Source organism: Microcebus murinus, chromosome 21 (genome assembly GCF_040939455.1).
Source record: "Microcebus murinus isolate Inina chromosome 21, M.murinus_Inina_mat1.0, whole genome shotgun sequence".
In the NCBI taxonomy this organism is placed as follows: domain Eukaryota; kingdom Metazoa; phylum Chordata; class Mammalia; order Primates; family Cheirogaleidae; genus Microcebus; species Microcebus murinus.
Genome location: NC_134124.1, coordinates 4,356,851 through 4,384,504, shown reverse-complemented (window position 1 = coordinate 4,384,504; position 27,654 = coordinate 4,356,851). Strand labels below are relative to the sequence as shown.

Sequence of the window (27,654 nt, the reverse complement as noted above, 5' to 3'; positions counted from 1 at the left end):
ATTGATCAAACTGATCAAATGAATTATAAATTTTTATAACTATTAAGGAAAATAAAATTTTATTGGAAAAGCAGCTTGGGATGGGATGGGTAGAGATTCCCCACCCTTCTTCCCCCCAGTTCAAGTATCCTAAGATGAATATTATTGCTAAAATGAGACAGGGTTCAGCATCCCAATTTTTTATACTTATAAGTGCTGGGAAAGCCTTGTTTGCTAAAATAGGAATGGAAAGTTTTGTTACAGTAACATCATTCAATCCTCAGAACCCTTTCTGATATATGCCAACAGTCATGGAGTACTCTCTCATCAATGTATTTTAATAAATGTTTTATTTTAGAGTAGTTTTAAATATAGAGAAGGGTTACAGGGTACAGAGAGTTCTTGATTACCCTCACCTGGTCTCCCTGTGGTTAACATCTCGCGTGACTATGGTGCACAGGGCCACGACTAAGAAACCGACACAGGTCTGTTCCTGTTAGCTAAACTACATCAGTCTGTTTTTAATGATCTATCAGCTGTTAACTCAATTAGGTATTGCTTCAGTTTTGTTGAAAGTACAGAATTTAAAACACGTGATTTGCAGGCAGCCTTGCTATCCAGCCTTGCCCTTTCTTGGTTCCTGGAAAATATATCAAAAAAGGCTTTGCTAAGACTTACTATATAATTGTTAATTATATTATAATTAATATATATATAATATATATAATTATATTATAATTAATTATAATAAGTATATAGTTAATTATATAGTAATATACCCGTTTCTCTTTTGCTTGTCCAATCTGAGCCACACAAAGTATTAAGAAAACCAAAATAGTGATAATTTTAATGTATCTTTGGCAGTACCATGTTTCTTGATAAAATGCTTTATTGTCTTACCAGTTGTATCAAAACCTTGGGATTTCAGATTTAGTGCATTTAATTTATAGCAAATGTTAGACATATAACCTAATTTTTAAAGCAGTCCTTATTGTTAAAGCAATCAGCAAAATTAGACCTTTTTTTTAATGTAAGTAAAAATGTTAATACATTAGTGAATTTGAATCTTAGACAAATGGATAGGGAGGGCACAGGCATTGCCCTTCTGAGTGTTCATATTGATCCTCCAGAAGGCACAGCCGTCTGGAATATTTCTCACCCCTTCTTTCTTAATTTCTTTCCCCGGACCCCATCTCAGGAATGATGTACATTTTGACACTAATTTGGGGAAAGGGAAAGATGAAGTGTCGAAATAAAAAAATGCCATTGTTCCCACTGTCCTCACCCTATAATATGTCAGAATGCAGGAAATCCCCAAATTAGCCAAAATATCCGTTTCTACTACAGGCTTTGTCCTCAATAGAAATATGCAAAAATTCTATATCCCTACTCCCGGCGTGGTGGCCCATGCTGATACTAGCTCTGGGAAGCAGGAGGAGCGTGGTTAGGAAAGGAACCCCAGGCACAGATCCCTCGCTCAGGGCAGATCCGTTGTAGGAAAAAGTGTATTAGGCAGCTGAAGATCTGGAAATTGGTTTATTTAAAACTCTTGATGCCACTCACCTCTTGGAAGACCCTTGGGAACTCCAGGGTGCCCATGCCAAAGAGCAGGCTGAGACCCATGCCCACCAGGTGGGGTCCCTAGGGAGACAGGTGGGTTTATAACACCCTCTCTACATTCATCCTTGTCGAGGGCTGGTTTAAATGAAGGAGGGTACAAGCCAGACTCACCTTCTGGGTGGGGAGAAGGTTGGAGGGTTATGGTCCTTGGTCTGCTTTTTGAGAATAGTGACCTAGCACAGTGTTTTTCTTCTTAAGCTTGAATGGTGTGCAAGACATCTAGAAAACAAAAACACTTGAAGATCCTTAATTCAGAGGCATTTACTTGGTCTGAATTTATGAAAAGGTTTCTATTCTAAAAGATCAATGCAAAATGAAGTTTCACCTTTTTTTTGAGACAGAGTTTCACTCTGTTGCCTGGGTAGAGTGCAGTGGCATCAGCCTAGCTCACAGCAACCTCCAACTCCTGGACTCAAGAGATCCTTCTGCCTCAGCCTCCCCAGTAGCTGGGACTGCAGGCATGTGCCACCAATGCCTGGCTAAGTTTTATATATGTATACATTTTTAGTTGTCCAGCTAATTTCTATTTTTTTTTAGTAGAGATGGGGTCTCGCTCCTACTGAGGCTGGTCCCAAACTCCTGAGCTCAAACAGTCCTCCTTCCTTGGCCCCCTGGAGTGCTAGGAATACAGGCGCGAGCCACTGCACCCAGCCAAGTTTCACCTTTAAGTAGCAGTTTTTTAGATTAGAAAGTGATAAAAATACAATTTAACATACAGAACTCGCATACCTCCAAACAAGTCTGCAGTCCCCACTTTGGGACGTGCTGAGAAATGGTTGTGTTTAGTGTCCTGGTTTGAGTATGAGGGGTGAGGCCCGTGCACTGCCTCCCGGTTAGGAAGCCCCGACTGGCGCGCGTGGCCTGTGCCCGGGCGGCCTCACTCTGACCCTTCTGTCTGTGCAAGAAGAAGCAGGGCGAAGTCAGCAAGGCAGCCAGCGCCGACAGCACAACCGAGGGCACGCCCGCCGACGGCTTCACCGTGCTCTCCACCAAGAGCCTCTTCCTCGGCCAGAAGGTAGGTGACGTGGGCTTCGTACTGCTCCAGGGCCCCGGGACAGATGGGCACAGGCCACCTCCACTGGCAGGCCTGGGGGCTCCTGGGGCGACGCCCAGCTGGGGGGGGCAGAGTGGGCAGGGGGCTTGGAGTGGTCTCGTAGAGGGCTGAGTGCGAGGAGACCACAGAGCTGGGGGGACTCTGGCGGGCGGGGAAGGGGGAGAGGGTGTCAGGAAGAGGGCAGGAGGCTCCTGTGTTGGGGACCGGGACCCTTGGGGTCAGCCTGGAGAAGGCGCCTCCCCTGTGGGACAGCCTGGTCCTCAGATGGCGCTGGCCAGGAAACTAGGCGGAGGTCAACCCCCTGGTGTGGACAGGGAACGGTCTGGCAGGCCGCCTGCCGGTCCCGGTGGGCACCGAAGCCGGGGCCTCTGGCCTAATCCAGGGGCTCCGCGGGGGTCGTTTTCAGACGTGCTGGTGGGCGCACCGGGGTTTCTTCGCTGAGCCCCCAGACGACGCCCTGAGCCAGCTGTCTGTCTGTTTTAACCGTGGGCAATATATTTTCAGCCGCCCCCGTGACGAGCTTTGCCAGGACGCCATGGTTTTGTAAAAGATGATTCACTTTTATTGAAAATAAAAATGATGCAAAGGCTTTTAAGACCCGAGAACGAGAGTCAATTAATATTTCTCTATTAACACCAAAAAGGGGGTGGGGAGAAAGGGAATTGAGCTCTTAATTTTTTATCCTACATTTAAAAAATTAAAGGAACAGATGCGACCTTCCACGTAAATTTGCGTTTAGCTGGAACGTGGTGACGTGTATTAGGTGGTTCTGAAGCTGCATCATTTTTACACCCTCATCGTCAGCCTCTGGCATCGCGGTGACGCGGCGCGCTCGCTCACGGCGTGGCAGTCCTCCCCTTCCCTCTTCCTGTCACTGATTGCACTCAGTCGCTCATGATGCAATTCCTGTGGTGGACTCTGTGTTCCAGAATATAACCATTCCTGTTTACGTTTTTAACCATTATTTGTATTTTGTATGCATTTTTCAAAAGAAAGCAGTACTAGTTGTCATCTTAAGGTCTGGGGCTTTGAAAGATTTTGCTTAAAATATTTTTTCTTTTAAAAATTTCAACTCAACAGTGAAGGCAACCACCTGGGTCTACTTTCACACCCTTTCACGTGTCCTTTGGGCAGTATATTAAGAGTTAATGTGACCTGTCATCCAAATTGCTTCAGTTTGAACTGAAGCGTGAAAAAACCATGCTACTTGGGACTAGGTCCAGTGTGTTCTAGATCCCTGATGCAGACTGTTAACCAAGGACTTGCAGGCTTCTTAAGCAGGTAGAACATTCAGCCCCTGGGTCACCTTTTCTCGTTCTCTTCTCCAAGCTGCCTGGGGCGCCACCCACCCTGACCTTTCCTATCCCTGCTACCTCCTCTGGCCATGCCAAAGCCAGCCTCAAATCAGAACTCCTCATCCTCCCCTCCCCCCCCCCCATTGCTGGATGAACTAAAATATTTCCAGAGTAGCAGCAAATGTGGCTATATAAATGTCCATATACAAACAGGGCAGAAGGAAACAGGATCGGGCGCCCCTGGGCTCTGTTGCATGTTGAGCCCTCGAGGGCAGGCGGGCAAAGGCTGCAGACACCTTGCTGGCTCTTCTGAAGAGCTGGGCATATGTCAGTTCTCAGTAACTCTCCATGTTGGCTACACCTGGTCCAGGTGTGGCAAGAATAAAAATAGAGTACAAATCTAGCTTATACTGACTCCCACTCAGGGCTTGGGGTAGAGGGTCCAAAAAGCCATAGAGAAGTATTAATACTCCATAATTTACAGATGTACCATCTACTGTTCTTTAAGAAATAGAGGAGAATGAGGGCAGTGAGCTTGGTGATGAAACTAACGTGCCCGTTACCGTGACTTTTGGAGGGAGACTCGGAGAGGGTTGAGCCGGAACGCAGTGTAAAATAGCCAGCCGAAGAGGCGAGGCAGGGCGCAGACCCTGAGAGACCACCAGCCTTCTTTACTGTGTGACACGCTTCTGTCTCTTAGTGGCAAAGAGAAAACAGCAAGTTACTGGAAAACTGCCCTTCCTGTTAAACATGCTTGCAACTTTATGACACAAGATTCACATATCCACAAAGAGGTAGTAACCCCAAACCTAGCACTGCAGATGGATTTTAGGAGAGTAACCTGCATCCTCCCAAATACAACTTCAAAGAATAAAGTATCAGGCACCAGTGTCAGAAGTGGATACTGGCTGCTCTTTCGGAAACCCCACACTCCCAGAGCATGAGATTCATATTCTAGAGCATTATTTTGAAGCACGACTTTCTGGCCCTTTGTTGGCTGTGACTATCAGGTGACTATCATGACATATGGTACAGAAGGCCAGAGTCATAAAACTGACTCATACATATTTTTATACAAAGCACATTTAAAATGTTTTAGATATTAATTTTGACTTGGGTTTTAGGAATTGTTTCAAAAGTGGTGCTTTAGAATGATGGCTCGATGGTACCCTGTGTGCTGTGACTCCTGTTTTTCCATCTGTGGCAGTGGAAGCAGTGCTTGAACATTGCAGGCACACTGGGTGGAGAAAGGTGATACTGCGCTTGCGGCAGCCCAGTGAGGCCTGGTTGCTAAGCTACACACAGGCGGAAATGGCCCAGGGCTTAGGACCCTGGGATCTAATTGTGGCTGTTAATGATGTAGTTCTCATCCTGCAGTCTCAGGAGTAATCGCTCTCCTTATGCTGCAATTGTGCCTAATGTTCACACACATTTTTGAATTGTTTTAGAAAAGAAAACAGTGCTGTAAATCTGAATCAAGAAAATGTTTTTGCTTTGTGCTTCAACGGAGATTTGCAGCCGCTTTCCAGAGGTTTTAAAACCTGATGGTTTTATTTTCAAAACAAATTTCTAATGTATATGAAAATCTGTAAGTCCATGTCCCTGGTAGCAGAGGATTTAAGTTTCCTTGGTAGAGTCAGTGTTACGTGAAGCATTTGGGAAGGCAGTCTTGGGAGGCTGTGAGTGAGTCTCTATCTCCCAAATGATCAGGATTCAACCCCAGCATGCAGGCATGGGTTACCATGGGTTTTCTTTCTCTGATCCACGCATCCTTCTCCTAGGGGCTGGAAAGCTATAAGGAGAAGGGAACCCTTGAAGCAGCAGTAGGAGAGAAAGAGTATTTGCCCCTTTCCAGCACGGTGGCTCACGGCTGGCGAGAGCGTGTAGGAAACTGCCCACAGGTGTCCTTACCTTTGAGGAGGACTTTCTAGCCAGATACCCACCAGATGCCGCCGCCAGGCCCGCGGCCCCTGCAGAGGTCGTGCAGGGAGGGCAGCACAGACGCGAGGGCAAGGGCAGGCGCAGGGGAGACACACTTCTCATGAGGAGTCTGGAAAGGGTCTGATGGAAGACAACGCCCTGCCCGTCCCTCTTAGTTGAGGTGGACTTTGGGGGCAGGAGAAGAATTGCTTTTTATGTGGCCAATACAAGGAAATGAGACCGGCCAGGCTTGCTTCCTTGTTCACTAGAATGGAATGAGAGACTCCAGAATTAGACAGTTATAGGCTAGACTCAGATACTACTTTAACCATCACTTTCGTTTCCTAAAAGTGAATTTCTAATCATGTCACCAAAAAAAAAAAAAAAAGACTGTCCTGTTTCCTGTAGCCAAGTAGGTCAGGCAGCCTGCACGTCCACTGAGGAGCTCCGCGCTGCCGGCGCTTCCCTGTCATCGGCAGACGGCCTCGGCCTGGCCTGAAGTGTGGTGCCAGCCTCTCATACAGGCGAGCTCAGGTCGGCTCTGAGCCATCTCACTTCCAGGCCGGGCCCAGTCCCTGAGCTGTGGCAGTTCCATTAGCCTTGCCCTTAGAGAACGGGGAAGTTGGTGTCCTCTGAGTTATGTCTGAGGATGTTTGTCATCCGATTCCAACGCTCTGTGCCCACAGAACTGGCGCTGCTGGAGGCATTGGTGGCACTTGGGAGGCAGCAGCCTCTCCGCCTCCAAGGGGCTACCCTCTAATGAGCTCTCACCGTGAGTGGCGAGCAGGAGTTGGTGTGCATGTAACCACTGCGGGGAGGACCTGGCTACTGGAGATAGGAGTCAGACCCCCAGATCCCAGTGGTGGAGGGAATCTGGAAGGTCACTCGGCCAAGTCCTTTTCTCCCAACTCCACATGCAAGAGGGACCTCCGCCTGCTCATAATGGCAGTACCTGTCACTTTCTCCAGTGGCTGACAATCTTCACAGCTGCTTTAAATTCCTTGTGCTGTGCTATAAAACATAGCTTTTCATCTTTCCCAGTCATGGGACAAAGAAATAGTCACCTTATTCAGATTCCGAAACCATTAGTGAGCCTCATCCCTCCTGGCAAGTCAGACTAATCTTGGGAATTTTCAGTTTCCCAGAAGTCCGATTTCCCAGCCTGCAGGGACTGCTCCTTTCCACATGCTTCAGATGGTCCCTGGGACCTCCTAGGCCTGAGCGTGTGTCCTGCTCTCCCATGCCTATTCACGGGACTGACTAGACAGACAGTGGGATCCTTTCCAGACGTGTACATACGTGTCCATTTGCACCCTATGCTCACAGGCTCGCTTCTGTCCAGGGAGCTATTGTCTTGGTTGGTGATCGTCTCACTGTTGGCTTCCGCCAACTGGCTCAGCCTGCCCCAAACCCAGTGGATTACCATTTGTCTTTCCAAAGTGCCTGAAGTAATCTGTCTTCTCTCCTCCCCATTCCCCAACCCCCAAATGCATCCCCAGAAGATTTTTTTTTTTAAATACGTATTTGTACTTATAGCAGCAAAGCTACTTTTTGGCTCAGCCCCATACTCTGAGGACTTCTGCTGAGCCCTGGCACACAGCAGAGCACAGTTGGAAAATCACAACTGTAGCCTCATGCAAAGACGTGGGATGAGAGTAGACAGCACTTGGCTGGCTGGAAACTCTGTGCTGAGTGGCAGTGGCTCTCTGACGTACCCTAGCCTATGCTTCCGAGGGGTAGCGAGCTGCCCCTTGTCAGAAGGGAAGCCAGTGAGTCCAGAGGGAACTGAGACTTCTCCAAGGAACTTCAGCTCTGTTTGCATCTGCTCCCTCGCTCCAGCAAAGCCAGTTGTCCCAGAGAATTCCACTCCCCGAGACAGAGGTGGTTCTTCCCAGAACAGTCGGAGACAGGCCACTGGGGCTTTCCCTGGCTAGTTGAAAGGGATGGAGCCCATGAAAATAGCCACTTTTCTAGTGAGGCATTTCTGACTATAAACCCAGAAGCATCTATACAATTGAAAGAAGTGTGAATTTTAAGGATTGAATGTGTATTGTTTTTAAATAAGAAAGGAATCTTAGATGCCTTAAAAGTATACTCATCTGTGCTATACATAGTGAGGTGCTTCTTTCTCCTTTGCCTTCCTCCCTCACCAACCTCCTGCCTCTTCACAGTGTGGAGTGTTTTGATTTTTGGTGGGGGGAATATTGGCTTAATGTGGGTTTTTAGGAACAGCAATTGCTTGGAGCCACTGCACACTGAATGATAAAGTCTTTCACCTTGTCCCAAATCCTGAGAGTTCCTCTGCCTGGCCTTAAGGCCCCCCGCCTGTGTCCAGCCACACCCCACTTCCCCGAAGCAGCAGTAGGGCCCTGGCCTGGCCCAGCTCTTTTCGCCTCTGCCCTGGCGCCAGGCCCCTGCGCTGCAGAGCGCCTTGCTGTGCGAACTCGTCCCTGTGGGCATCCTGCAGCGTTGAGGGTGGAGTTGCCCCTAGATCACTCTGTAGTCCTATGAACAGTGACCCATAAAGTCCAAGTAGATCTAACTCGTTCCTCTTTTCTCTTTGGGTCTTTAGAAAATGAGCCTACTGCCCTGGAGGCAGAGCCTGGCCAGACCCTTCCTTGGCCAGATGACCAAATTTATTTCCACAACTGTTTTCTACCAAAGAATGACTGTTAGACTAAGCAGGTCCCTTTGTTGAGAACCTGACTGCTTCTGAGAATCAGAGACGTGGGTTTATCTTTTTGATGCTTCTGGAGTGTGAGGGTTTTTTTGTTTGGTTTTGTTTCCAACAAATGTCTGGCCCCAGAAATTCAGAAACTTGGAGCTCAGTTGCCAGGAGCTCCTCTGCCAAGCGTCTGCGCACGGCCCTATCCTGAACGAGCTCAGGCTGTGGCCTTGCTGGGCCCCGCAGGCCACAGCCGTTCTCCTGGCCCGGGCTGTCGTTGGCCTTGGGCACCAGCTCCACTGGGGGCTGCTCAGGCATTGCACTTTGCTGCAGCTGCTATGAATTCATGTCACTGAAAGACTAGCAGCTGCCTTGAGAGAGCAAGCGTGTGCACGCATGTGAGAGCAAGCCTTACTGCAGGTACTTGCACCTACAGGAAAGGAAGGGGAAGGGTAGGATCCAGGACAGCAATCCTGAGGGCCCATTAATTCCCCTTGCCCTTCTGACAGCAGAATCTGGAATTCAGGATTCCTCTTGTACTCAGAGGCCCAGGGTTGCCATGGCAACACAATAACAGTAGGGAGCAAGGACATCCAGTGGCTCTTCAGAAAGAGGAAGTTGGTTGGGCAGACAAAAAACTCACTTGGGAAGATACTAGCTATAAGTCACCTGTTGGGTCTCAGAGCAATCTGACCAACAATGTGAAAACTGTTTAAAAGAAGATGCACTGTCTTGCTGGAGAACTGGTTTTTCCCCTGAGTTTCACCAGAACTTCAGCATTACATGATTATGGGCATGTGAGTTAGATGTTGCTAAGCAGCAGACTGTCCCTGCTCCTAGCAAACCCTGAGCAGGGCAGGGGAGCCAGCCAGCAGTCACAGTGATGCGAACAGCCTTAAATTTCTATAGCCACTTGGAGGACAACGGCAGAGCTACCTAGGGGTTTACCTAAGGCAGGTAGGACTTTTGCACTACCTTAGTCACACATGCAACCTCCCCACCCCTAGCAGTGAGTCCTCTGGTTCCTGACGGCTGCTTTACTCTGGCCCCCAAGCCGCAGTCTCCTTTAAGGGAGAGCTAGTCTCCCCAGTCCCATGTGGCTATGCTTCCCTTTGGCCACAAGCATCACCCAGGGTTCTGAGCACTGAGCCTAGTTTGCTTCCTTCTGCGTCCCAGGCAGCACTGAGACTTAGTTTGAAGTGGGTTCGTTATAGCTAGTGACTCCCTGTCTCCCTTTGGGTCCAGTGCACTTGGAGTGTCCACTGCCCTTCGCCTGCATCCCAAGGCTCCCTTCTCTGAGACTTCCCGGCTCTCCTGTTATTTCCCACCCCGTGCTTTTCTTTTCAGCTGAACCTTATTCACAGTGAAATCAGTAATTTAGCCGGCTTTGAGGTGGAGGCCATAATCAATCCTACCAATGCTGACATTGACCTTAAAGATGACCTAGGTAATTGGGGATGGGGTTCGGTGCCACCAGCTGTCAGATGAAAAGTTATGGAACCCAGAATTTAGGGTTTTCCTCTTCCCAGACTTCAGAGTGGTCAAGCCAGATTCCCAAATCCAAGATTGACATTCGAGTGTAGACACTGCTTATCTGCTCTCTCTAAGCCATTCCAAATGGCAGTGGCCTCATTCGGCTGCATTAAGTGTGATTGGCTACTTTCCCTCAATTGCAAATACATTGCATCTAAATTCTCTTCCATAACGATCAAACTGACTGCTGGTTATTTGGGGGGGATTTTTAAACACGTGTTTGGTTTGAAAAGAATCTCAGGTAACTACAAAATGATAGTTTCTCCATTTAAGCCTTAATCAGAAATGATGCTTGAAGCGTGAAAAGGAAGACCAGCCATGTCAGTGTGCCATAAACGTGTCTTTAATGCACACGCAAATTGGTGTCTCCCAAATTTACCACCTGTCCCTGCTTCAGCTTTTTCTAGAACTGAGAACAGTATATGCCACCTTCATGAATTATTTGGCTAGAGGATGATATTAAACAGAAGGATGATATTAAACATAAAACATCTCTTTCTGCTCAAGTTCTTATGGAGGAAAATTGCCCCAGAGGTGTAGTGTCTGTCTGCTCAGTTCAGGGCAAGCTGAGCGGTACCCCTCAGTGTCCTACCGCTGCGGCTTTATCTTTGCGTATGAGGAACTGTCAGCTCAGGGGCACGATAAAGGGCCCTGTCCTCTTAGGTGTAGAGCCTTGCCAGGGGAAATAGGCTACACAAATGCCCACAGAGGCAGCCTTATCCCTAACCATGACCATAGCATCCGTTGTGTGCCTTTAGCTCCCAGCTTTGGCTGATTTTGTAAGAGGGCAGATTCCTTTACTGCGAGAGACACTCATTCCAGAGCCCAGGCCTGACCCCCACACACTGGTACAACCGTGGGCTGACAACAGCAGAAGTGAGGCTCAAGAATGCCCTGCTCGAGCGTGTCAACTGCCTTGTACAGATACTCTTTAGAAAAGAGAAAGGCCACAAGCTAGAAAAAGCAAGGATGCTACCCAAAGTACATTTTTATTAAAATACATAAAAATACGATTGGCTAGAGAAATAGGCCAGGAAAAATATTTCCAGACATTAAGGGGAATGATAAAGGCAACCCTCTATATATATCTGCCTTGTTTTCAAGAGATTCCCCGTGAAGGTAGACCAAATGGTGAATGTCAAAAGAGTAAAAATCAAAGCCTGCAAGTTGACTGCTGCAGACAAAATGGAGAAACTTGTTGTTTTGGTTGGCCTGATGGTCCACTTTTTTGTTGTTTTTTTTTTTTTAACAGATGCCATGTTTTAGTAGCCTTCTCAGTGGGATGCCAGTTTTAGAGGCTTTTGCGAAGTAAAGCGGGGCATTCATTTTGTTATTTCTTTTAACCTTTGGAAATGATCTCATGTGTGTGTTTCTCTTTTTTTGGACTTGTCATTCAAATGTTTAATTTAAACATGTCACATTTGATATTCCTCCTCCTCCTCCTCCCGTCCTCACCCCCATCCACATGTGGGCACACTGCGTGGACTGGTTGCCCCCTTTGGCTCATATGTTGGAATCGACCAGGTAGGCCAGCCCCGCCACTGGGGCGTTAGTAAATGTGCCTGTGCGTGGGTCTCGGTCCAACACAGTTGATCTACATTTGTTTACCTGTTATAGTTGCAAGTTGTACAGGCTGACATTGCCTCGATCGACAGTGATGCTGTCGTTCACCCGACAAACACTGACTTCTACATCGGTGGTGAAGTAGGTAATGCCTAGCCGGGTGCTGCCGAGTGTGTGTGTGCATGGTCAGTCGGCCGCCGCAGACAGCTTGATCCTTTGACAGCTACGCAGGGCTGCATTCAGTTCACACTTCCAGCTGTCCCGACCTTCCCAATGTCTCCTGTCCCTGGGTTGTGAACCCACGAACTAAAGCCAGCTGTCAGGTAGCATGTGTCATGCAGCTCACAGGCGGGCACTTCTGGTTTGGAAGCTGGTTCTGCAGCAGCATGTCTTCCCTTGCTGCGTGAGGCACGGCTTTGGTGGAGACTGGGCTCGCAGACGGTTGTAACTGCAGGGATGATGCAGTCAGATGGGCCAAGTGGCATCCAAGCGCTTTTGTGCCCTCTGAAGAACAGACACAAGTGCTTGTGCACAGGTCTCCCCCGAACACGCGCTCACCGGTCTCATGTCAGAAGCACACTTGCTCCTGAAAATGGCTTTAAAGCCTCAAGGGGTGCACGTGGAGGACCCTCTATACATGCTCTCCTACACCAGGGTCCTGAGACTCTAGGTGCATGAAAGTCACCTCGTTCTGATGTCGTGTCCTTGGGCCACTCTTGAGAAACACTCTTAGATGCAGAAAGCGAGGAACCTGCATGTGATAGAAGGAAGCACAGCTTTGGAGCTAAGTAGGAAGAACTTGAATTGTAGCCTCACCATTTACTGGTTATGGGTCCTGGGCAAGTCACTTAACTCCTCAGTGCTTCAGTTTCCCTATCTATAAAATAATAATAATGAGAATTACATAAGATGTGAGCGAAGCACCTTGTTTTGTGAAGCCTGGCTCATGTTTGGTGCCTCCCGTGTGGTCTCATTCTCATGCGCATATGTGATATTTATAGTAGATGTGATGGCTACATTCCTAGTAAGCGTGCAGTGAATTCATCTTGCAGGATGAGGGGATCAGGATTTTCATGGGGGTCCCAGACACTGGGTGCGCAGCCGCTCCCAGGCTGTGGCTGTTCAGCATCACTAGCAAAGACTGCCGTTCAGTCTTCCCCAGCCACCGTGATTTGTACTAATTGCCCTCCTGGGAATTTTGGATTTCGGACATGGATGGAAAGACAAACTGGATAGAAAGTCAGGGTCCGCCAAGCCTGCCAGGCCAAAATGAAATCAGGCTGTAGGCAATTAAACGCGCCTTTCACAAGAATTTGGAGGAGTTTAAGAGCTCCTAAGTCAGGCAGCTTAAGAGAAAGATGCTTCCTTTTTTAACTAAATGAAAACTGGATGGGAGGGAACTTCTAATTTAGAGAAAAGTAAATGAACAGCTAAGGGCTTGTCTTCCTTTTAGCTGGGCGTGACTAAGGCCTGGGTTCATCCTGACTTCCAGGACATTGGGTGGAATGAAAATTATGTAACTTATGGGCAAAAGTGTCTCTCCCAGGTCTAGGGAGAGGAGCAAGTTGGCTCACCTGCTACAGCCGGTGGGCGCTACCTGCTTAGCAGGATCAGCTACGCCAGGAGGCAGACTGTAGGGTGGGAGATGGGGCTGCAACCAGGGAGTCACCGGCAGAGCCAGCTGTGCCACCCAGAAGCACCCTCTCCTGCCTGCGCTGTGAATGACACGGTGTCATTAGCGTAATGACAGTGGCGGTGCTGACGCTCTTCCTCTGATGTGCTTGCCCCCCGACCCGTAGGGCAGGGATGATTCACCTCTGTGCATACAAACACCTGGGCCCAAGAGCTTGCCCAAGGCCATGCCACACATCACTCCCTGACACTGTCACAGCTGGAAAGAGACCTCAGCAGGTCCAGACATCACGAGTGGCCCACGGAGCAGGGACTGTGCCAGGCCAGAACTCAGTCTCCCGAAGCCTTGCGTGCCTTTCTGCCCAGCAGACCAGTCCAAACCAGTACTGACCCCAGATATCTTTTACAATCCCAAACAGTGACAAACCAGATTCCTGCATGGCCTGAATTGATTCCAGCTCCCACTTTGATGTGCGAGAGGGGGAAAGAGGAAGCTAGTAATCACTCCATTTCTCATATTTGGTGTGAATTCCTGAGTCCCGAGACTGCTGGAAGAAGGAATCCGAGTGCAGGAATGCTTAGCCCCAGTGATTAACTTTTACCCATCAAAAGTTCTTTCTAACAGTGAAATAGACCACAGGCTTAGCCTGACATTTGTCCAAGCCTAAATTTTCGCTTAGGCTGTTTTGAACACTGATACTTATGCCTGCTTTCTAAGCATGAAATAATGTTCTTGTTCTCATGGGAGTAACACATGTTTATGCTGGGGGGCAAATAAGCCAATTGCTTTATGATTAACCCTGAAGTTAAGCCTCAAAAGCAAGAGTCTTACATTAAGAGTGTTGACAATATGGTTGAAAATGGGCCTGTTTCTTGTTAAAAAGTACACGTGTGTCTACATGAACATGTGCATACGTATGTGTGTGTAGGAGTCAAGTCCTGACTGGGTTGATTGCCTGCAATCTAGGGTTCAGTTTTTAAGTTTGGGAAATGCATTAAGTATATTTTAACTTGCAAATTTCACTTTTAATTAAAGCAATATTTAATGATAAGTAAAAATTTTTAAAGTAAACACTCTTCCTAAGATAAAACACCTTCAATTATAAATCAGCCCATTTTCTTAAATATTTTATGTTTTAGGAAGGAGTTGGCAGTCTTAATTATTACAGTACTGCTTTTATTTTCCAAATTTCCCAGTTCTCACCAAAGAGTTAATTTGACAGAGAATGAAAACCTTGATAACTAGTCCAGCCTCTGGCATACTAGTTTCTCTCCCTGAAGCTTGAGAATGGGTTTAGAGGGAAGACTAGGTGTGTAGAATCCAGCTGATTCACACTCCACATTCTCTTTTCTTAGCTGCATGGATAGTTCAGGTGAACCTCTACTGGGGTCTTGCTCACCTGGGTTATGTCCACTTTTTGGTGGAGGAGTTGGGCTCCGAGGCCCCGCACCTGCTCCCTCGAGTACACGGCCCATTCAACTGCCACCTCTGCTCACTATCAGAAACATGCGGTGGCAACAGGTGGATGTCTCTGCACGTGACATTCTGAATCCTCTGCCCTTTGTAGTTTGTGCTGCTTTTCAGGACAAAGGCAGAGGCCAGTCCGAGCTCATGAGGAGCGACACAGGGTCCCACCTCCAGGATTTTAAGTTTATGTCTCTTTGAAAGCCCAGCTCTCTTAGACAGCTGAGAGCTCCCCTGGGTGATGGGCTGCTTGTCACATTCATGCACTCGAGACTCCTTGAAGTGGGTGGTTACACGCCCAGTCCCTGCCATTATCTGGGACAGCGCCAGGGCTGTTTACTTGTCTTCCAAACGTTTCCTGGGGTCAGCTCACCCCTGCAGAACAGACGTGCGAATGAGGCAGGTTTCAATTCATCCTGGTCGTTACAGGGCAAATCCAAGGAGAATCTGGGCTGGTGTATTCCATATACCTTGACCACCCAGTGCCAGGACTGTGCCAGGTGCACCTGGAATTTTCCAAGACAAATGATGAATCTTAAGGGGAGTATTTTATCCTCTTGTGAGAAGTACTTTAAAATGTGCAAAACGGAGGAATCAGAGCTTAAGGAAGAATCAGACACCATTCTGGCCAAACTTTAAAGGATGACACTGTCACTAACTTTGACAGCTGCTTGCAGTCCCATGTGAGATTTGACTCAAAGTCCTAACAGGTGCTGGGGGTCTTGTTTGGAAGCATGGCTTTCACTGCAGGAATTGGTCACTTAGCAAGTACCCTGATTTGGGAGAACAGTGCTCCCGCCCTTAATTGGATTTTTTAAAAGATCTGGCCCTGAGCAGTTAGACATCCTTCTTTCCAAGTTTTTATAGAATGCAAGTTAATCTTTAAGCTCTGCTTCTGATGTTGCCCTCCTTAACCTAAAATGATTCTGAATCATTAGTGTACTTAAGAAAATTCTGTCTGAGGCCATTTTTTTTTTTTTTTGTATTTGCATATGATGCCAAGGCTGCAAAACGGGAGCTAAGCATGGCAATAATGCTGGTCCGGAGGTAGCCAGACATGAGCACTCTCTCCCGGGCCTGCTGCCAAGGGCAGAGCTGGCTGTAGGATGGAGCAGGGCATGCTGCTTCTAAACCTCCTTATTTGGGGCTTCTCCACAGAAACAGAAGAAAACCCGGGGCAGGCAATTATCCCTGGAAGCCAGTACCAGCTGGTTTCTCATGCCAATGAAAGGCATGCAGAACAGCTGTGTGCACAAAGAATAGGCACCTCCTGTCTTCTTTCCTTCTCTGGCATATCCAGGATCACCCTGAGCCAGAGCCAAGCGAGGGGGCGGCAAGGACAGCTTAGGTGACGCGGCAGTGCTGGGTGGAACCCGGCCGGTGATGGACCCCCTCTCAGTCTCACTTCACTGACTCAGCCAGGGCTCAGTTCCTGTTTTGCAGCCTTCGGGAAGTTTAGCTGGTCAGATCATTTGAAGTATGTAATCACCTGACATGTAAGTGTGTGTGTGCGCGCACCAGAGACATGGGATGGCCCTCTGACCCCTCCCTGTCCTGCCTAGGAAACACGCTGGAGAAGAAAGGTGGCAAGGAGTTTGTGGAAGCTGTTCTGGAACTCCGGAAAAAGAATGGGCCCTTGGAAGTGGCTGGAGGTGAGGTGGGGAAGTGGCTGTGCTGGTCTGGGTGTGGTGTGGTGAGTGCAGAATCAGGAAAGCAGGTTCTTGAGCTTAGGATTCGGAAGTGCGCCACCATGGGAAAGCCGCAGCTTCACAACTCAGAATTTTATCACCTGCAGGTTGCCAGGGGCCTTAAGAGTCATGAAAATCACCTCTGCAATTTTTTTTATTACCTTAAATAGTTCCTATATGTTTGATGTCTAGACCTCAAATTTGAAGGAATTATAGAAGCTGAGTTGGGCAAATCTGAGAGCTGAGAATTATAGATAGTAAAACTGAGCCGTCTGTGTTTCTAATGGGAAACATAAATATGCATTTCTCATTTCCTGGTATGAGGGGAAGAGGACGACCTGGAGGCCTGAGTTTGGGGACTGTAAGTGGTCAGCAGGGTGCAGGATGGAGGCCCAGCTCCCCAGCAGCTGAGGGAGGACAGGCCGCCCCTTTGCTCACTTTGGGCTCCAGTTTTCTCTTCTTGATCCCTGATGCCCATTCTGTCTTTCAAATCCTGTTTCCATTTTAAAACTAAATCTTAACTACACTTGGACATCGGTAATTTCCACATGAGCCCTCTCTGAGGGTCCCCCAGACCCTCCGTGCCAGGCTGGTCTCAGGGCCAGTAGCAAGTCCCTTTACTGACCTGTACCTTTAACCTCTGCTCTGGCACTACTGTGTTGCCTGCAACATTGGGGACACTAATTAAGTTCTTCCAGGCAGTTCCACCAAAGTCCTACATTGTACAAGGGAGGACACAATGTTAACTACCCAGCCAGAGGCAGCTGGCCTCCCCCCAGCGTTCCAGCCTCAGCCCCCTGGTGCCCCTGAGCACCCAGGTCGATGCAAGCCCCTTAGATTGAACATGGTTCAAGATATTTGTGCTTGTTTTAATATGTTTTATTCTTGATTTTAAGAGCTATTTTAGAAAATGTTCTAAAATATTTTAAAAAGTAGAAAAATGAGAGTAAAACACAACCCTGGCTCCACTGCCCAAAGATAATCACTGTTAACATGGTTCTTTCCAGTCTTTTTCCATGCATAGTTTAGGAGTGAGACTTCTATTGTGGACAAAACACTGGATTTAACTCCCCGATCTCAGGTTTCTTTGGCTTTTTCTTTCCCATGTCAGAACAAGGTTTAGGGAGGCACATCTCACACGAGCATGCAAACCCAGTTCAGAGCTGTCCCTACTGTATCATGAGACACTACCCACAAATCACTGCTCCTCCAGCATCTCCTACTGACATGACCTTAACAACCCATACCCCTTGGATGGTGCTGCTCGAAAAAGGCTGGGGTGTCCTACTGTGGCAGTGCTGTGGAGACTCTGCCACACCCAGGGTCCAGAACCTTCTTCCCTGCAGAGCAACCTAGTGAGGGATTCTGGAAGCTTCTCCAGTAAACATCTAGCAGGTGCGTGGCAGACCTGAGGCTCGCATCAGGTCTGACAACGGAAAGGCAGGTCCTCCGGGGATGTGTGTATGTAGCTGGAAAACGGCTCCTCTTCTAGGAAAGGAAAATAGTTTGATAAAAATAAAGTTAGTCACACGGTGAGGCCACCCCAGCAGGGAGATGACTGCAGCAGATGCTGGTCTTTCCTAAGAAAGGAGCAGCTAATAGCTTTGTCCTGAATTGGGTCTGGGAGCTTTAGAGACACACCATGGTTATTTGCACACAGATCCACTTGAAGAAAGGGGGTCGGAGACCCATAAAGGCAGTTAGTGTGAGGCTGCGAGCATTCCAACACATTCAGTCAAGGGTGCTGCTTCCTGGAGACACTGAGGGCTCACTGCGGTCCTGGGTGAAGTTCCTGGGGGTGACGCATCCTAATGCCAACTTCCCCAGGGTGGGGCTTGGCTGCCCCTCTAGATGATGCACAGTTTCCAGCTCAAGTTGGCATTGGACTTCGAGCACAGCAGGAAGCTGGTCTCCTCCCTGGACACAGGCCACTAGCACAGTAAAAGGTACCATAGAAGGAAGGAGGGTCTGTGTCTGGCATCTTGTGCCTTGCTGAGGAATAGAGCTCACAGTTTGTCTTGTCCCCTTCAGCTGCCGTCAGTGCAGGCCATGGCCTCCCCGCCAAGTTTGTGATCCACTGTAACAGCCCAGTCTGGGGCGCAGACAAGTGTGAGGAACTTCTGGAAAAGACGGTGAAAAACTGCTTGGCTCTGGCCGACGACAAGAAGCTGAAATCCATCGCCTTTCCATCCATCGGCAGTGGCAGGTAAGGGCAGGTGCTGTCGGGCGTGGCTGTTTCTCGGCATGCTGGCCCCCAGCTGCGGAGCCCGAGCTCTGCAAGGCCCTGTGTCTGCCTTTGCCAAGACGACCAGAAGCTTGGAATAAGGAAGGACATGCACATTCAACAATGCTGAAAGCGATGAGAGAGGGAGGCCCAAGGGCAATAGAAAACCTCTGATGTCATCACAGTGTGATGGCCTGGGGCCTCAGTGCTTTTTGAGGGGCACTGAGCCTTGGATGGCGAGGTGTGGATGCAGATACACTGATAGCACGGCCATCCCAGAATAAGCCTGCAACTCTGTTCTGGTTCTGTCCCCAAACCACAAAATTTTTTGATCAGAGCACTCTACCCCTCACCTTTCTATCCAGGGCCTCCCTATGTGGTGATGGGCCTGGCGGAACTGAACAGGGCAGGGCTGGGCCCTACCCACCTCCTGTCCCTGAAATACCCCCAGGTAGACTCACCCAGGGCTGTAGGAGCAGCACAGCTGCCCCTAAGACTGATGGCTACCACTGGAGGAGTGTAGTCCTTTGACAGCTGACGATGCAGGTAGGACTTGGCCGCAACCCCCCTCGTTTTGTGCCCCAGATGCCAGCACGCAGCTGCCTGTTGGAGCAGCGTTGCACTCTGGCTGGGGGACCAGGTCTGGAGTTAGTTGGTTACTGGCCGAGCCAGGACCCGAGTAGTGGGGCGTGAATTAAACCATGCGGCGTCTCTGGGTCGCTCTGAGACCTCTGTGCCGCCATGCAGAGCAGCGCCACCGCTGAGACCGTGTCCGTCGCATCACCAGGGGCTGAGTCGAAGGCCGTTGGAAGGTTCAGGGTCTGGACTGGGCCCTGAAGGAAAGGGAAACTGGCCGTTAGAGGCTGCAGCTGGTAGCATCTTGGGCCCAAGGCGGGCTTGGTTGGGACAGAGTACCTGCTGCTCCCGGGGCTTCCTGTCTGAGCTCATGAGTCTTTCGGGGTCTCTGCCCATCAGGAGAAAGGGAGGGCTGTGTGGCAGCAGCAGCCCTCAGCCTTGTGCCGTATGTTTATAGAAAGCTGCTTTCTCCAGGCCCCGTAGTTCTGCCTCCTGAACACTGCCAGGACCGAGCTAGCACGTGGGCTTCCTCCCTCCTCATTTGACACTGTTCCTGGCAGAAGGCCTCGCCCACAGACCCTGCCACCATACTCCAAGGCTTGCTGTGGCTGGGGAGGTCACATGTGACTGGCAGGACCCAAATACGGGAAGAGATCTCTGATTACACCTGAACCTTGTCCTGTGGAGCCTCCTCATGGCCAAAGCGGCGGAACGAGCATTGCCCTGGCAAGCCCTCAGGAGGCTGAGCGCTTACCTCCCCCAGCCGTGTCCCCACAGTGTGGGGGAGAGGGTTCCTGTGCCTGGCTGACGGAGTCTTGACTGCCATCTATGTGTTCAGTTAGTATGCTTCATGCTAGTCTCTTGGAAAGAGCATCATTTTAAAAGTTAACACCATTTAAATGCATGTTGAAAGCAAAAGATAACAGGACATGCAAAGACAAGCAGACTGAATTCTCCCTGTAGGTCCCAGGGCCTGTCCCAAAGTGCTTTCGATCGGAGTTTAAGTAGCCCTACTCCCTGCTTCTCCTGCCTTCCTATCCCCTCACCTCTTTTAGAAGGTCTTGTCTTTGGTGCTGTGTGACCTTTGGTAAATGAATCAGCCTCTCTCTGCCTGGCCTGCCTTATCAAGCAAGGCTGTAGGGCCTGCCCTTCCTCACAGATGGCTCCGAGGCTCAGTTAATTAGTGCTTCGGATGCACTTTGATCTGCTCTGATGAAAGGTGCTTCCGAAGAGGGAGGCAATAGGAAACTTTATTGGAGGTAATAATTTCACACCCTTTCATATGACTATTGGGAAATTTTTAATTGAAGCATAAAAGTAATTCCTATAAAAGAGCATCTGTTATTACAAACTTATTTACATTTTTCATGGAGTCAAAAGTTTTAAAAAATAATCAATTGAAAGCTTTAAAGGGGGTGAAACGCCGAAGGCGGCACATGTGTGCGGCTCCCGGCCACATCTGCCGGGCAGACCTGGCCCCGCAGAGCTGTGTAAACAGCTGCCCTCGCTTTCATGAGTCAAAATGGGATTACACCAGAGCCGGCCGTGAATCACAGTGGGTTTTAAGAGGGTAAATAAAATGGCTTGTTTGTGGCGTCCAGTGTCTCTGGCATGAAAGTCGTGTCGGAATTAGAACAATATACACGCAAACACTGGTCAACGGCCACGGATCACGTGCTGAGCTGCGGCCCAGGCCTCGAGAGGGTGACCGCCACCCCACCTGTGCGACAGCGCCCGTCAGCCCGGCCGGAGCCCTCACCGCCTGACCCTGGCCTCGCAAAGCCACCTCTGCCATCTGGACGCACTGTCCTCGGCCCTCTGGTCACAGTATTTATGGATATGCTCTCAGCTCTGTTTGACATTAGGAAAGTGACCCTCAGTCAGAGGGGCAGGATAGCTAGTTTGGGGTTTTGATTAAACTTTCCTTAGATTTATGAGCTTGAAAGGAAAGCTAGGTTCTTCCAAGCTTCCATGGGTGGGTATTCCTCGGGCCCCAGGCACTGCGCTACACCCCGCATCAGCAGCCCTGAGAGGTGACCATTGTCACTGCCTCTCTCAAAGGCAGAGACTGAAGCTTGGAGGTTAAGTAACCCCCTTGCGGCCACACAGTTGAGGCTCCTGCCTGCAGAGTTTGACATGAGGCACAAGGAACCCCACCCTTACCTGCTTGCATCCCACCACAGGGCGGCCCCTGCACTCTGTGTACAGAGAAGTTCCAGCGAACCTTGGAAATACTGCCAGGGCATTCCCCGATTCCCCAGACAGCGGCCACAGAGCCTGGGAGCCCTGCAGTGAGACCGGAGTGCCCCTTCTGCACACTCACCTCTCGTATACCGGTGCCCTCGGCTGAGGATCCCAGGGGTCTGGTCTTCTGATCGACGGGCCTCGGGCAACTTCAGAGAGGCAGAGTCTCAAAAGCCAGACAGAACGTGGAAAAGTGACAAAGGAGCAGCTGGCAACACAGTGCAAGGGGGGCCTAACCTTAGGGAAGAGTGTCCACACACAGTGACAGGCATGTTCCCTGACAGCAGAGACAATTAGACTGGGGGACTGGCCCAGCAGGAAAGCCAGAGTCCACCTCCGCGTCTGTCGCAGCAGTGGGGCAGAGCTGGAGGAACTGCACCCTTTTCTGGCATGTGAACCCACAACCTGTGCACATCGAGTGTCCAATGTGTGTGGGCTCACCGAAGAGGCACCAGCCTAGGGAAACTGAGGCCCAGGTCGCATGGGAAAGGCTATGACCAATGCAACCGGACTGACAGGAAGGCCCGAGAAGGGGGTTATGGCGGCCAAGGTCCCAGTCCCGCGGGGTGGGAAACATGTGGCATACAGACACCCATAGGCACGGTAACAGTGGAAACACAAGAGCACCCACGTGTCGAGGCGTGGGGACTGAGGGCAGCAAAGCAACCTCCTCCCCCCACGTGTACCCCTGGGGCACCTGTGCACAGTTCCAGCAGTAGCAGCTAAAGCTGAGAGAAGTCACGCCCCTGCCCAAAGGCGGCAGGAATTCGAACACAAATCTGACTCTAGAGCAGAAGCCTAACAACAGGCCAGCTGCGGGGCATGGTGACGGTCACAGAGGCAGCAGATCTGAGATACGGCAGAAGGCACAGACGGGGCCAGGCAGGAATGGCTGTTCAGAGGGCCGCCGTCATGCCGCCAGCAGGCGAGCCCAGAGGAGCAAGGTGCCAGCAGCACTGCACCAGAGCTGGGTGCCACCCCGCCACGTGTGCCCACGGTTGTGGCCAGCAGCCCTCCAGAGCTTGAGGCCAACCTTGTTAGCACAGTGTAACTACAGTGACAATAGCAGTCACCCAGTGACAGCTGTCGTGGGGACGGGGAGGCAGTTTTCCACTGCACAAGCCTTTAGAAAGACCCTTGAGACCACCCGCTTTATGGGTAGCTGCTCTTGGGTGAGGACTCCATGTGCCACGCCCTGGTGCTTATCGTGCCCAGTCTTGTCCAGCGCGCTCGCCGCTCTGCTCCTCCACCGCGCAGGGGACGGGCCTGCTTGGGCCTGCGTGTGCTGCGGCTGCCCTGCTGGAGCATGCAGCGCTGCGTGGGAAGCCCCCGTGAGGGCGTCTGCTTACATGCTCCATTTCGTTACAAACTTTCTAACTGTGACAACTAGACACCACTTTGGGGCCCTACTTGAAAACATCAGGGGAGCAATTACCTTCCTCGGTCCCTCCTGGACGCATGCGTGGTCCGGACGAGCCACAATCCCACGGGGGTGGGAAGGGTTTCTTCCACAGGCTGGGGCTTCCTAGGACAGAGAGGCGGGCTTGTCAACAGAGGGTTTTCCTAGGAACATATCCAGAGTTGTGTCCACCCACCAGCGACCTAGAAGGACAAGGCCAGGCACCTCTGGCAGGAGAAGAGCCCACTCTGTCTAACAGGAGGGCATGCAGGTGTGGTCACCGCAGGTCTAAAACCTTTGACCTCTACCTGTCTCCCTCACTTGCGGATCCCTAACCTTTAGGCCCAGCCCACGAGCTTGGGTCCCAGCCTACATACAGAACGGTGGTTTCTGAAGAGTGGGCTCTAGCCCCTGTTGAGTCAGCAGCTCCGGGTGGAGCCCAGCTGTCCGTGTTTTGACAAGCCCTCCAGGATTCTGACGCAGACTCAAAAGTTTGACAACTACTGAAGTAGAGTAACAGGACTTTCTGCCCCGCACCCCGACAGTCACATACCCTTTCTCCAAGGTCCAAGGCAGAGGCCTGCAAAGCCACGGGGGCAGGTCTGTGCCAGCACAGGCAGGAGGGATTGGCAAACTTCTGGTGCTCCAGGGAGACCCCTTGGGGCCTCCCAGTCAGCAGGGCCAGGGCCACGCACCATACGTCTGCACCAGGACACATCCCACCCAGCTTGAGCTGGACGTCCCTAAGTGTCCCAATGCAGTGGCCTGCACAGACCAGCTGCAGAATGGGATTAGGGCAGCTCCAGAAGCCCTGCCCCATGGGGCAGGCACAGCTGGAGATGGGCTGTGACCATCAGGCCACATGACAGACTGCCATGTGTGGCAGTTCCACAGGTGCTCACCTGTGCAGGTGTGAGCCTGAGACAGGTGTCCTCCTTTGCGGGGCTTCACAGCCTTTCTCCGCCCCAAGCATCCAGGTCACGTCTACAGACAGGGCTCTGCTCGTTCTAGCAGCCCTTGGAGTCCCTTTGGTTCATGTGCAGGCTGCAGCAGGCCCTGGGAGCCCGGTCCGCAGTAGGAAGCAGCCTGCAGCGCTGGGTAGATGCCTCCCAAAAGCAGAAGGTCGAGTTTACCACCTCAGTCCTTCCCAACGTGTGTCTCGTTCCAGATAACCCAGCCTCTGTGCTGCTCGACTCCTGGGAAGAGAGTCAGGACAGCTGTGCCAGCTGTGGGCCCTGGTGCTGGGGAGCTGTCTGCCCATGCCCTGAGAGCCCTGTCCCTTCACTGTCCCTGCCACCCTCCAACCTGGCTCACCTGGTGGTCTGGAGCCACCAGGCTCTCTTTGGGGGAAGCTGTGCGTGTCTGACGCCACCCTCCCAGCCAGAGCGCCCTGTTGCCAGCAGCGGCAGGGCCACGTGCCTGGGCTGCACCGCCTGTATGTGAAGGAGCCCCGAATCTGGGGTGCACCCCACTTTCCACAGGCTGGGCACATGCCCTAGGGGGACACCCTTGTCCTCTAAGAATGAGCTCCATTCCTGAAACATCCAGCAGTCCCTAGGTCGCCACCATGAAGCTGGGTAAAGCCACGTTTGATCAAAATCGAGTCACAGGAACAGTTTCTTCCGTTGCCACGGGATGCTCTGGGCTCTGACAACAGCGGCCGCGTCTGGGGTCTCCAATGGCCCAGCCAGGTGGCTCAGAACTCGGGGCACAGAGAAAGAAGTCCCCACTCTACCTGTCTGGAAACCTCTCCGCGTGGCGGCAGATCCCCACCCAGAGGCGAGGACCAGCCAGCATAGGCAGCTGGCCCAGCACCGTGGATGCCAACCCATCCTGCTCAGGCAGAGTGACAACTCGATCTGCCAGTGAACAGAGAAGTTCACGTGATCACTGGCCCCAAACGTCACCCCCCCGGCATTCTTACCTGTAAAATGGGGTCAGTAGGGGTTCGATTCCAGGCTGTTTCCACCAGCCAGGCAGGCGGCCACCCTCGGCGTGGCCCGGGAGCAGCGCCAGTCCTCCCAGGCGTGACTGCAGACTCTTAACTTCTGAGCACCTAATTCCAAAAACTGCCGCGTGGCATTTGCTTTAGACAGAAACGTGTGTGAATCCAAACACAACTGGCTTGGAGACTTGGTGACATCACCTCGTTGAACAGCCCACTCGGCCCAGAGTTCCTCCCCAGCACCACGGCTCCCGACAGCCTGGCCTGTGGGGTGGGACGGGAGCTGGTGTATATTGGGGGGTAGATTCCAGGCAGCAGCCCCCGCACCTGTGGACTCTAGAGGCCAGTGTGAAGGGCACAACCCTTCTGCTCGAGGGACGGAGGTCAGGGCCTTCCCAGGGAACCTCCAGCTAGGCCCGGGGTGACTCGCGCTGGAGCACAGAGAGTCTGGGCTGTGGCTCACGCTCTGTGCGGGCTGCAGGGATGATGGGAAGAAAGAAACGCAGGTCTCTGTGCCGCACTTGGGGGCCCAACACACCCTGCAGGACGCTGTCCCGCCTGCTGGCTGGTTGTCCTTCAGAGAACTTCCTGGACGCCTTCTTGTGTGAAGGCACACACAGGGTCGAGGCTCTCTGCCTGGTGTCTGGCCCCCGTCGCCGGGCACTGGGCTTTCTCACACTGGTGGACCAGCAGCCGCAGGGCTCAGGGCATGCTGTGACCCAGCAGGAGGCCACTGCGGCGCACACAGCCTCCAGGGCTTCCTGCGAGGGGGGCTGCCCGGGGACAGGGCAGGTTCCGTGACCACCGTGGTGGCCCCGCGCTCAGAGCTTGCCTTCTCTCCCGCAGGAACGGTTTTCCGAAGCAGACGGCAGCTCAGCTGATCCTGAAGGCCATCTCCAGCTACTTTGTGTCCACGATGTCCTCTTCCATCAAGACGGTGTACTTTGTGCTCTTCGACAGCGAGAGTATAGGCATCTACGTGCAGGAAATGGCCAAGCTGGACGCCAACTAGGCCGAGGAACCCAGAGCCAGCCCCCGCGCGTCCCCCGCCTCCAACTCGAAAGAAAAAAAGGAAAAAAAAAGGCCCCCTCACTCCTACTGGGAGGCGAGAACCCTTTCATTTTCAATTTTGCTCATCTAGGGAAAATAAGGTTTTGGTTTCCAGTTTAATTGTTTTTGACCTTCTAAAATGTTTTACGTTAGCACTGATAGTTGGCATTACTGTTGTTGAGCACTGTGTTCCAGACCGTGTCTGACTTAGCGTAACCTAGGAGATTTTATAGTTTTATTTTAATGGAATCCTGATTGACGCACAGCAGTGGAGAGAACAGTGTCTTTTACGTGTCGCAGAAGCCAGGAAGCCCGTCTGTAATCATGTGTGTGGTGCTTTATCGTACACCCAGTGGCGTTCTTTTTACTCTAATGTCCTTTTTTGTTTCCTCGGAAGAAAAATCATGAATTTGCAACAGACCTAATTTTTGTTTACTTTTGTCTTAATGATGGATTTGAAAATGAAAGATTTAAAAGGTAAAGCAGAAGCTGTTGTCCTTAATTATATTTGCAATTTGGAATTTGTGTGAATTGATTTAGTAAAATGTTAAACTGTTGCTGCGACTGGCATTTCCAGTTATTCTGCCTGTGAGTCGTGGGTCCCGAGTCGGCCTCTCTAGTCACAGGAGGTGGGGGCAGGCGGCCCACCCCGGGGAGGCTCTGCGGTGGCCTGGGCGGGCAGGCGGGCACCATCTCTGGCCCCCACCCAGTGCTTTGTAGAGCAAATTCTTGTCAAGTTTCTCCTTTCAATCTTACGACCCTTGGGCCAGGAGTGTTATCCCCATTTCACAGATGAGGGAGGGGATATACCCAAAGCCATGCAGGTGGCAGGTGGCAGGCTGGTCCCAAGGCTTCAGACTCTGAGCCCAGCTCTCTCCTACTGCTGTCCCCTCCTGACTGTCTGGCTCGTGGCTGGACTGGGCACCCTGGCCACTTGCCGGATGGGCCTGCAGAAGCCTCACATCCTGTGTTGTCCCTGCCATCCCCCGCAGGACAGAAGCCCTGGCAGAAAGGTGCCAGGCGTTTTACAAGGGCAAGCTGCCACCACCAAGGCCCCCAGAATGTGCTGCCAGCTTTACCCGCCTTCTCCCTGCCCAGGCTGTTGAGGGACGTAGATTGTTTAGGAAGTTCCAGCCAGGCCAGCATAGCTAGAACATATCAGCAAAACAGCGACGCTTCCTGCTTCAAGGGGCAGTTACCCCTTAATCTGCATTTGCCTAAAACACACAGAAGATGCCTTCCATCTCTTAGAAGGCTTCCAACGCTGGCTTTAGCTCGGAGGAAACAAGCAGCACCCTGCATGTCACGGCGAATGTAAAGGGTCGTTCTTCCCTTCCAGGCTGTGTCTAACGAAGACAAAACAGAAGGCCCTAGACCCTCGCACAACTAAGCTTCTCCATGAAAAGGCCACCATGGTACTTCCAACTCAAACCCGAAAGACGGTTTTTCCAAATGTCTTCTGAATATAAGGTGCTAATAAGACTTTCAAATTTCTTTTGCCAAGACTTTTGCTGGGTCCAGGTTATGTATTCCCATTTCTTGATTAGAGTTTGAAAAGAGGAAATAGGGAGAGGAAGGGAGAAGGGGCACAGGGAGGGAGAGAGCAAGCTCACCATTATCTTTTCAAGACGACACATCTTAAAATGACACCACTTCATAGACACCAGCACCTGTTTGCATGGACGAGCCCCACCGTGCAGCTGGTAATCACGGCGTGGCAGACACCATGCCGGCCCTTTACGGGCATCACGTCATTTGGTCCTTACAGTAACCCATGGGCCAGTTCTACTATCAGGTAAGTT

The 27,654-nt window shown here is 50.9% G+C and overlaps 1 protein-coding gene across 4 annotated transcripts in view; it reads left to right on the top strand.

Annotated features, from left to right (window-relative positions):
* MACROH2A1 (macroH2A.1 histone) overlaps window positions 1-26,409 on the top strand; it is a 61,361-nt gene extending 34,952 nt beyond the window's left edge. Inside the window, exons 5-9 of one of the 4 annotated variants that reach the window (XM_012762212.3) lie at window positions 2,507-2,614; window positions 11,684-11,774; window positions 16,289-16,378; window positions 18,446-18,620; window positions 25,649-26,409. In XM_012762212.3, the coding sequence (XP_012617666.1) occupies window positions 2,507-2,614; window positions 11,684-11,774; window positions 16,289-16,378; window positions 18,446-18,620; window positions 25,649-25,814 (630 nt within the window). In that variant the 3' untranslated portion in view covers window positions 25,815-26,409. Of the gene's footprint in view, window positions 1-2,503; window positions 2,615-9,880; window positions 9,981-11,683; window positions 11,775-16,288; window positions 16,379-18,445; window positions 18,621-25,648 lie in introns of all 4 variants that reach the window. The other 3 variants (XM_012762210.3, XM_012762211.3, XM_012762208.3) reach the window with 3 other exon arrangements.
* Window positions 26,410-27,654: the final 1,245 nt, after the last annotated feature.